This window comes from Gigantopelta aegis, chromosome 12 (genome assembly GCF_016097555.1).
Source record: "Gigantopelta aegis isolate Gae_Host chromosome 12, Gae_host_genome, whole genome shotgun sequence".
Lineage (NCBI taxonomy): Eukaryota > Metazoa > Mollusca > Gastropoda > Neomphalida > Peltospiridae > Gigantopelta > Gigantopelta aegis.
This window is the reverse complement of record NC_054710.1, coordinates 30,719,507-30,729,749: the sequence shown is the minus strand read 5'-3', so window position 1 is coordinate 30,729,749 and position 10,243 is coordinate 30,719,507. Positions and strand designations below refer to the sequence as shown.

Genomic DNA, 10,243 nt, shown 5'->3' with positions numbered 1-10,243 from the left:
TGTTTGCAACAAACACTGCCATTTATCACCAATAGCAGGGTTGGTTGTATTGACTGCTCTATCAAAGTTGGGTACACCTGGAACAGGTTTCTAAAGCAGATAATGAGATACAATTTTTGTTACACAAAACTGTCGCTGCTCTGGCTCGGGTGTACTATTTCTTTTATAGTTGAAAATGACACTAGAGGAATGTTATAAACGGTCGATTCGAAAGTTCACATGACTAATAGGTCGTTAAAGGGACATTCCTGAGTTTGCTGTAATTTTTAAGATGTTATCGACTAACAGAAACTTATTAAATATGTTTTTCTGCATACAATATTAGTGGCTGTATATTAAACGTATTTCTGATCGTTCTAATATTTGTACTATGTTAACTTTTATTTTCTTTCCTAAAAACAAAAAATGTTCGTACGTACGAAATTATGTGAAGACAAACATAAATTACACAGGCACTGTTATTCAAAACAAGAAATGTATTTAATATGTAAGTTTAATCGTAGAAATATTTTATCAATCGGAAACATCTTACAATGCAGCAAAGTCAGGAATGTCCCTTTAAGTAATGTGTCGTAAATACACAGGTTTTTTTTTACATATGATGGCATGCGTTGCCATATACTTAGTTTTATTATTTTGTTCATTCATAACATATTATTATTACTATTATTATTATTATTGTTGTTGTTGTTAGTATTAGTGTTATTAGTAGTAGTAGTACTGTTGTTATTATTACTAGTCGTAGTAGCATTATTATTATTATTAGTAGTAGTAGTAGTAGTAGTAGTAGTAGTAGTAGTAGTAGTAGTCGTCGTCGTCGTCGTAGTAGTAGTAGTAGTAGTACTGTCAGTAATAGTTGGGGTTTTAGTAGTAGTAGTAGAATATGCACCTTTAACCAAGTATCCTGCCTAATTGTTTTCCAGATGTCATCCCGCATGCCGATAGTAGTAATAATAGTAGTGGTAGTTGTAGTAGTAATAGTAGTCATTGCTTGCCAGATGTCATCCCGCATGCCGATAGTAGTAATAATAGTAGTGGTAGTTGTAGTAGTAATAGTAGTAATTGCTTGCCAGATGTCATCCCGCATGCCGATAGTAGTAATAATAGTAGTGGTAGTTGTAGTAGTAATAGTAGTAATTGCTTGCCAGATGTCATCCCGCATGCCGATAGTAGTAATAATAGTAGTGGTAGTAGTAGGGTAGTAACTTGTAGTAGTATAGTAGTAATTGCTTCCCAGATGTCATCCCGCATGCCGAACCTGCCCAGGTTGGACTATCGTCACTCAGGGCTTTGACGGAGGGGTCGAGTTAGACACGCTCGGGATTGGACAGGTGAGGAGTGTTGGTTTAGACACGCTCGGGATTGGACAGGTGAGGAGTGTTGAGTTAGACACGCTCGGGATTGGACAGGTGAGGAGTGTCGAGTTAGACACGCTCAGGATTGGACAGCTCGGGACTGGACAGGTGAGGTGTGTCGAGTTAGACACGCTCGGGATTGGACAGGTGAGGAGTGTCGAGTTAGACACGCCCGGGATTGGACAGGTGAGGAGTGTCGAGTTAGACACGCTCGGGATTGGACAGGTGAGGATTGTCGAGTTAGACACGCTCGGGATTGGACAGGTCAGGAGTGTTGAGTTAGACACGCTCGGGATTGGACAGGTGAGGAGTGTTGAGTTAGACACGCTCGGGATTGGACAGGTGAGGAGTGTTGAATGATAAGGGAAGTGTTGAACCAGTTCAAACATTGCTTTTTAATTTGGAAAATGACATTAATGATGTCGATGAGGATTATGATGAAATATTACAAATTATAAGATAATTTGTTTAATCAAATCAGACAATATGTTTCACGTGTGTCTGAGGAGGAAACGTAAGAGTGGCAAAGAGCAAAGAAAACGAGACACATTTCTACAATGTTGTGAATAACACAAGATTATTTTTATTTATTAATTTACTAATTTACTTTAAAACCACAGGTCATGAGAATCCAAGGCGCTTGTAAACAAAAACGAGCGGTGGCCATAGATGGCGCTGGGCGGAATATAACGATTCCACTGGACTATCCGTTAAAGTTCCGAGTCTACAAACAAAAGAAGAAAGGTTACTATTATTTTATTAAGTTTTCGGAGGCTTTTCTAAATTAATTTCAATTCCAATGTCTCTGTTATCCACCCTATCACTATGCATTTGCTCCCATATCATTCGCACACACGCACAATCACGCATACACAAAATTATTCAATCTATCTAGCCATCTATCTGTCTTGAAATTATTACATAAGCAACTGTTAATACATACCACACACAAACACATACACAAATACTACTGTTGTATATATATGTATATATTATCTAGCATATCCAGTGTAATCAAAGTACGCCATATTTTTCAGATCACATGCTTTCAGAATTTGACAACTTTTCAAATTGACGTATGCATGCATAGTCTTCAAACAAAAATATTTCAATAGCAAGTTTACACTAGTTTCTTTTTATGTAAGGATATTCATAATGACGTCATTCAGGTTTGACATCATTTCCATTCAAAAAGACACCGCATCACATATTCTTAAGTAATTTGAATATCGCGTAATGGCTGACTGGAATTAAAGTTGGTTACAAAAAAGCAAGTTGTTTTAAGCTTGAACTTACTATGATAAAGGGATTATTACCCTCGTGTGTCTCGGTATCGTCAGTATCATATATTAGGAATAGAAACAAAGTATATATATATATATATATATATATATATATATATATATATATATATAGATATATATACAGTCGAACCTGTATATAACGGCCACTCAGAGGACCTGGCAAAAGTGGTCGTTATGGACAGGTAGATGTTATATACAGGTAAAGAGAAATACATATAAAACAATTTACTATAAAAAACCCACTGCTAAACTGGAATAAATAAAGTATTAACAGTCCACTGAATTCGGTTACCTATTAATTAGTGTACGACATGCAAAAGGTTGCAGGTACGAAATCATTATACATTAACAAAAGCGTAAGTGTGTCAATGTGTAATAGCTGAACAAACATCCTAGCATACTGTCGCAATTACTTGCCTAAACAGCAGCAATCACACACCTTAGAATACACTATCTGTTAGTGTCGATAGGTCGGATATAGCCTATATGTCAGTTCAATGCAAGCCTTACTTCAACCAAAAAACTAAATGACCGATCATATCATTGAACAGGTGGCTGTTATATACAGGTAAAATAATGAAGGAAATGCACTGGGCGGGATTTATGGTGGCCGTTATTATAAGGCGACCGTTAGACCAGTCTCGACTGTACTTTCCAAAAAAAACTATTATTACCCTCATGTTTTGTGGTATCGTCAATATCATATATTAGGAATAAAACAAAGTATATATATATATATATATATATATATATATATATATATATATATATATATATATATATATATATATATTCTACAAAAAAACCTTGACATTGGTAACAATAATGCTATCAGATATATATATATATATATATATATATATATATATATATATATATATATATAATAATAATAATAATAATAATAATATAACAGAAGTAACAACAGAAACAACAAAACACACAGTAAAATAGCTCTTTCTAGGACTCTTAATATTTTCAGGCACAAAAACATACGTTTAGAAAAGTTAATGGTCAATGGTGACATCACTAGAATAAAATTGTAATTGGATGACATTCATTGTTGTTTTACTATTTAGAGTGGTATTTAGTAAATCAATTAAACATTTCTTTTTCCTCTACAACTACATTATTTTCAGAAAATACTTTGTACAGATGAAAGACTAAAGATTAGTTTTTGAAACAATAATTACAATGTTTGGTAACATTCAGGAAACGTAATTCATTTGATTTAGTTTGCTTTCTATGTACATCTGACATTCATTATTATTTTTTTTTACAAGTAGCACATCGATTAGTTCCGCCCATGGAGACAGGTTTATTGTGTTTCTTCTGTTCAAATTTAGTAGTGCATAAATATAATTAGAAGTATGCATGTTTTTTTTTTTCTTACTATTGTGTAACATACAATTATGAAGACATATAACATGAAACACATTTGTACTATTATGGTTATATGTAGTAACGAAATGTATTATATCAGTATGATTTATGTTGTTAATTACAGTTAAGATTGAATCGTTTTCTTCCGCTTTTAAAATCCTTGATGCCTTTGTATGTATACATTATATACATATACAGAGAGAGAGAGAGAGAGAGAGAGAGAGAGAGAGAGAGAGAGAGAGAGAGAGAGAGAGAGAGAGAGAGAGAGAGAGAGAGAGAGAGAGAGAGAGAGAGAGAGATTTTCACATATACATATAACGACATAAAAACGTAGTAGCATTCTACGTCATTGATTAAGAATATTTACCTTAAAGCAGATGTTCGTGGCCAGAATTTGGGTGAGATTGTGAGGACCCATGCACTACCTGTACAAGTGGAGTTTGCTTGTTCAGAGGACTACAGGTTCGACGTTGGTAACACGCAGGCCAGTGTTAAGTCATTTGGAAAACTGACGGTTTCGAAGGTTTACGACGAAACATACCTCATTGCCAACACTATTCAGCAAGGTGTGTTATTCATGTTGCTGCGTGGGACGATTCGGTCTGAGTTGTCTTCACTGTTATTGAAAATGTATATATGTATTTATTATTATTATTATTATTATTATTATTAACAATTATTAACTATTATTGTTGCATTGTAGAACGAAATTCGTGCATCTCACAAGGGGAAATCGATCTATTTCACGTTTAATTGGAATTAGGTACATCATTTCTAGCAAGAACACATGCACAAATTAATATATCAAACGCTATGGTATGTGCTGTCCTGTCTGTGGGAAGGTGCATATAAAAGATAATTTTCTGTTAATAAAACATATATAGCGGGCTTCCTCTGAAGGCTACATGTCACAATTAACAAACCTTTGACATCCAATAGACAATAGTGCGTTGGCTAGACTGCTTTTCTCCCCCACTAAATGTTTCTCAAATTACAAGCCCTCCTTCCGTTTCGAAATTTAATATAACTGTATATTCAGACTTCTCAGGGAGGAAATGTTTTATTTAACGACGCACTCAACACATTTTATTTACGGTTATATGGCGTCGGACATATGGTTACGGATCACACAGATATTGAGAGAGGAAACCCGCTATCGCCACTTCATGGGCTACTCTTTTCGATTAGCAACAAAGGATCTTTTATATGCATCATACCACAGACAGGATAACACATACCACGGCCTTTGATATATCAGTCGTGGTGCACTGGCTGAAGCGAGAAATACCCAATGGGCCCACCGACGGGTATCGATCCCAGACTGACCGCGCATCAAGTGAGCACTTTACCACTGGGCTACGTCCCGCCTCTTTCCCCCAGTAAGAATGCCACACATAGATTGTAGCTTGCTAACAACTGTTTACAGTGTAATGTGTGTCTGTCTGAACTGTCTCTGTTCTCTGCTCTCTCTCTCTCTCTCTCTCTCTCTCTCTCTCTCTCTCTCTCTCTCTCTCTCTCTCTCTCTCTCTCTCTCTCTCTCTCTCTCTCTCTCTCTCTCTCTCTCTCTCTCTCATCCATCGCTCTATTCCACCCTCTCTCTAACTCTTTACTCTTGCAATAGTTTAAATAACACACTTACTCACTACACTCTCTCTCTCTCTCTCTCTCTCTCTCTCTCTCTCTCTCTCTCTCTCTCTCTCTCTCTCTCTCTCTCTCTCGCTCATCCACTCGCTCTCTCTCCCCCTCTCTCTCTCTCTCTCTCTCTCTCTCTCTCGGGTATCTCAAACTATCTGTCTCTCTCTCTCTCTCTCTCAGTCGTCTGATATCGCTCTTTAGTTCTCTCTTCTCTCTCATCTCTGTCTCTTACTCTCTCATCCACTCGCTCTCTCCCCCCTCTCTCTCATCCACTCTCTCTTCTCTCTCTAACAACTCTCCACTCTCTCTCTCTCTCTCTCTCTCTCTGTAGTTCATCTCCAACTCTCTCTCTCTCTATCTCTCTCTCTCTCTCTCTCTCTCTCTCTCTCGGGTATCTCAGACTATGCTGTGCAATCAGTCGTCTGATATTTTAGTTCAGTTTACATTCTGTTTTTACGGAGATTCTAACAACAGTGTTTAGTTCATTTCCACACTTAGCTGTATCCCTTGCCAGACAAAAATCAAATGGATAGCATTATTAAAGGGACATTCCTGAGTTTGCTGCAATGTTTAAGATGTTATTGACCAACAGAGAATTGTAATTATTATATTTTTTTGCTTAAAATATTAGCCGCTGTTTATTAAACGTGTTTCTAATATTTGTACTAGGTTAAATTTCATTTTATTTCCTAAATTAAAAAACAAAACAATTTGTGCATACGAAATTATTGAAGACAGAATCCAGTTTAGGCTTCTTACAAATATTAAGACAACCAAAAACAGATTAAATATACAGATACTGATATTCTAAACAAGAAAATATATTTAATATGCAAGTTTAATCGTACAAATATTTTATTAGTCAGAAACATCTTACAATGCAGCAAACTCAGGAATGTGTCTTTAAAATGTGATAATTGAAGGGCGAGTTGAATTTGAGAAGGGCCAGTAAGATTTTTCAAACTCAGGAATGTCCCTTCAATATCATACCGAAGACAAGTCTAAATAATTCAAATTGAGAGTAGGGTGGGGGTGGGGGCACAGGTCACGTTGACACATAATATTAAAATATACCTTTTGTATACATGTGCATATACATATAAAACGCCACATTATGCTTCAACTGAAATAATTACTTACAATGAACAGCGGTCTTTGCGATCCAATCAAATGATTTTATTATACCATTTACCAACATGCGCTTCATCTTTTTCTTCGTTTAGGAGTACTCGAGTTGCGCACTATACTGGTTCCACTGTACCTACAGAAAGTGTTGGTATCCACGGTGGTCGGGATAAAGGATCAGACTTACGAACAGTTTCGAAACGTCGTCTGTAGCATCGAGGACGCTGCGAGGCAAATGGTATACGACGGGAAGACTGGCAACGAAAGTGAGTATAGCTAACTTACTTACGAGCCTGATGGCCATTTTATTTCATTAATTTAATTTCAACTTATTTTTGTGATTATATCCAATTAAGATATCCGGGTTGTCTGTCTAGGACAGTGAGTTAGTTACTAGTTGTTAGTGAGAGAGTAGTCGGTACCTCATACCTACCCAGTGAATCGTTACAACTCGCTCTGGGTGGGAGCCGGAAACGGGCTGCGAACTAACTACCTTCCATCCTTACGTCATATGGCTTAACCATGACACCACAGAAATAAACCTTACAGAAGATGGTTTTATGTTTTATTATTCGACTTGAGACACCAACCCCACACCGATCACAGAAATAAACCTTACAGAAACGTATTGTTCTGTGACGTACACGTTAATTGTTTAAGAGAGAGAGTCTGTTTGTTTCTGCTTATTTTTTTTACAACACGTAATATTCGTAGGTGTATTAGCAACATAAACATCCTTGTTTTGTTTGTTTGTCAGTGCACAGCACATTTCGTAATGAAATCTTTATTTCAGATATTGCCATGTACAACCAGGCCGATATAGACGAATCGAAATCGGAGAATGTGTACGAGCTGCTTGAACCGGTGAGATTTTTCAAGATGACGGGAGAATACTCGACATTGCATATCGCAGCAGAAGAAACCCATTCACGTGCCAAGACGACTGGTACAAGGAAGACAACTCAGTCAGCGAGTTGTCCACCACAGAAAGATCGTGTACCGGAACTGCCACCCAGAACTATTGCCCGAAGAAAAGTTCCACCTGCCCCGCGTCTACCCGTACCAGACTATGACCGCACAGAACAAATTCAACAGACAGGCGAAACCAGCATCACAGGGGAGAGAACTCAGTCCACGAATCGCCCTACACAGCAGGGTAGCCAATTCATTTTACCAGACAAAAGTAATCTGGAGGGTTTCATGTTTAGACCCAAGCAACCGCGTCCACTTCCCTCCCCGGTCCCGCAAAATAATGATGGTCTTTGTGGTAACAATACTGCTCCACCGCTACCCGAACGTGACCCAGTTCAGCAGCCCAAGCGTGCATCTCCAGAGGAGGCTAGCAACAGAACTGGGAATGCTTACGTCAATGCCATAGAAAGAGCTGTGGTAGCTCCGCACGTAGCCAGTACGTCAAGTCAGAGTGCCGTGAGTGCCGTGGGTGCCGTGGTTACAGCGGAGAAAAAGGCCCACGAGTTAACGATAGGTGAACTGGGAGTCAAGATGAAGAGTCTGAGGTTAGACAGACACGTGGATTCGTTCAGGAAAGAAGGAATCGACGGATACCTGCTCTGTAAGTTGACCAAACACATCCTGGCCAAGGAATTCAACTTCACAGAACTGGAGACCATAAAGTTGATGGCGTTCATTGAAACTGGACATATCCCGCAGTGAAAAAGAATCTGCTACAAATGGAATGACTGATAGTGAAATAGTGTAGTGTTTAATACGGTCTCACACCGAAATAGTGCATGAAATAAAATGGAAATCAAAATATAAAATCTGTATGATACAAAACGAAAACCGAAAGTGATAAATGTATGCTACAAAAAACACAAAGCGACATGGTGCATGGTTAACTACGAAAATTACAGTTATCAAGTACATGACAGAAAAAGAAAATCCCACCATTTAATATAATGTATTTTAAAACGACAACACCATTGTGGAATAGCGCACGGCACAATTCGAAAATCGAACGGTGAAAGAGGACATAATTCAAAGTGGGTTGAACATTTACATGATAACCATGGTCGCCAGCAGGGCCATTTGAAGAAAACTCTCAGTGGCCCTTCTCAGATTCAACTTGCCTTCCAATTATAACATTTGAATTTAACTGCACAGCCAAAATCAAAACTAGAATAATAACAATATGCTCACTGTATATAGTCTGTTTGCTTCAAAAGGAAACCGATGAATTGGCATGCGACTTCAATTTATATAAAAACATGTGTTTAAGTTTTAAACCCATACCAACTCAAATAACATTAAAACGAATTCAGTATAAATAAAAATGTTAAATTATACAGATTAAATCTCATTTTTAATACAGGGATGAAGACAAAATGCTAGAACAGCCAAGGTATGCAACTTGACTTGCATTGTCTATGAAGTAAAACAATAATGCAATTCAAAGAGAATAAAGGTAGAACTGCGCGTGCTGTAATATATAAACTACTCTGGGGTGGCAGTCCTCTATGCGGCGATACAAGAGGGATGAAATAAACTTTGTGGCGATACAAGAGATGGTCAAATCTCCAGTAAAGGATTTCCTCGGGAGTGGCTGTCTTCCTATAAACGAGGCACGTAGACGTGTGCATTTAAGTTGGATATTGTAACTGCTAGTTGTAGGCTACTAATAAAGTCAAGTAAATATCGAAAGAAAAATAAATCTGTGAAATAAACAAAATCATCTTACCAAAATATACGATGCACTTAGTTATTATATTACAAAGCATAAAAAAACGTACTTAACGTTTATTACAGTAATATTTCGACGGTTGTGTCATGGTCTGTTCTTATTTCATGGAAATCGCTTAAACGTGAAACAATATGGATAACGACAATCGATTAACTGACCTTTGGAATAAGTCCTGTAGTAATGGAAAATGTCATGATTATTTTTATATGCGCGAATGCACTCAGTTAGTGTGAGTTAAAACTACAAGATAGATTTCGATTTTGTCCCAGAATAATGTAAGCTAATTACACATGATTCCTTTTTACCATAACATCGGATAACAATTGTCAAATAGTAGCTCAACTAGATAATTATGGTGTATCCAGTCCATTACGACTTCCAGGTTTTAAAAATACACGCACGCAGTGCCTTCAAGACGTTTTCAGTTCTATTTCTAGAAAGACTCGGCCGAAAGCCACAGAAGCTGTATAAAGATATAGAGCATGTTCTATATCTTCTTCTACTGCCAGATCTGTAGATCAACTGATACCATACTCGCCAGACCCTAAATTCGATGGTCGCCCAACGGACTACCTTTGTAAAATTCCTAGTCGCCCTTAGGCAATAAAGGTCGTCACGAGCGACCGGGCGACTGCTAATTTTCCACCATGTGTCTGATCTGATGATTAAAAAACAAAACCTTCAGAATCTCAAGTATATTAAAATAGTAATACTCATGTGAGTATGTTTACTAAGCGCTG

At 37.4% G+C, this 10,243-nt stretch overlaps 1 protein-coding gene across 1 annotated transcript; it reads left to right on the top strand.

The window, feature by feature from the left end:
* Positions 1-1,977: 1,977 nt before the first annotated feature.
* Positions 1,978-9,033, top strand: LOC121386816. Its single transcript, XM_041517829.1, has 4 exons — positions 1,978-2,099; positions 4,420-4,608; positions 6,901-7,068; positions 7,596-9,033. The coding sequence occupies exons 1-4, from the start codon at positions 1,979-1,981 to the stop codon at positions 8,474-8,476; spliced, it is 1,359 nt and encodes a 452-aa protein (XP_041373763.1). The 5' UTR covers position 1,978; the 3' UTR covers positions 8,477-9,033.
* The last annotated feature ends 1,210 nt before the right edge of the window (positions 9,034-10,243 follow it).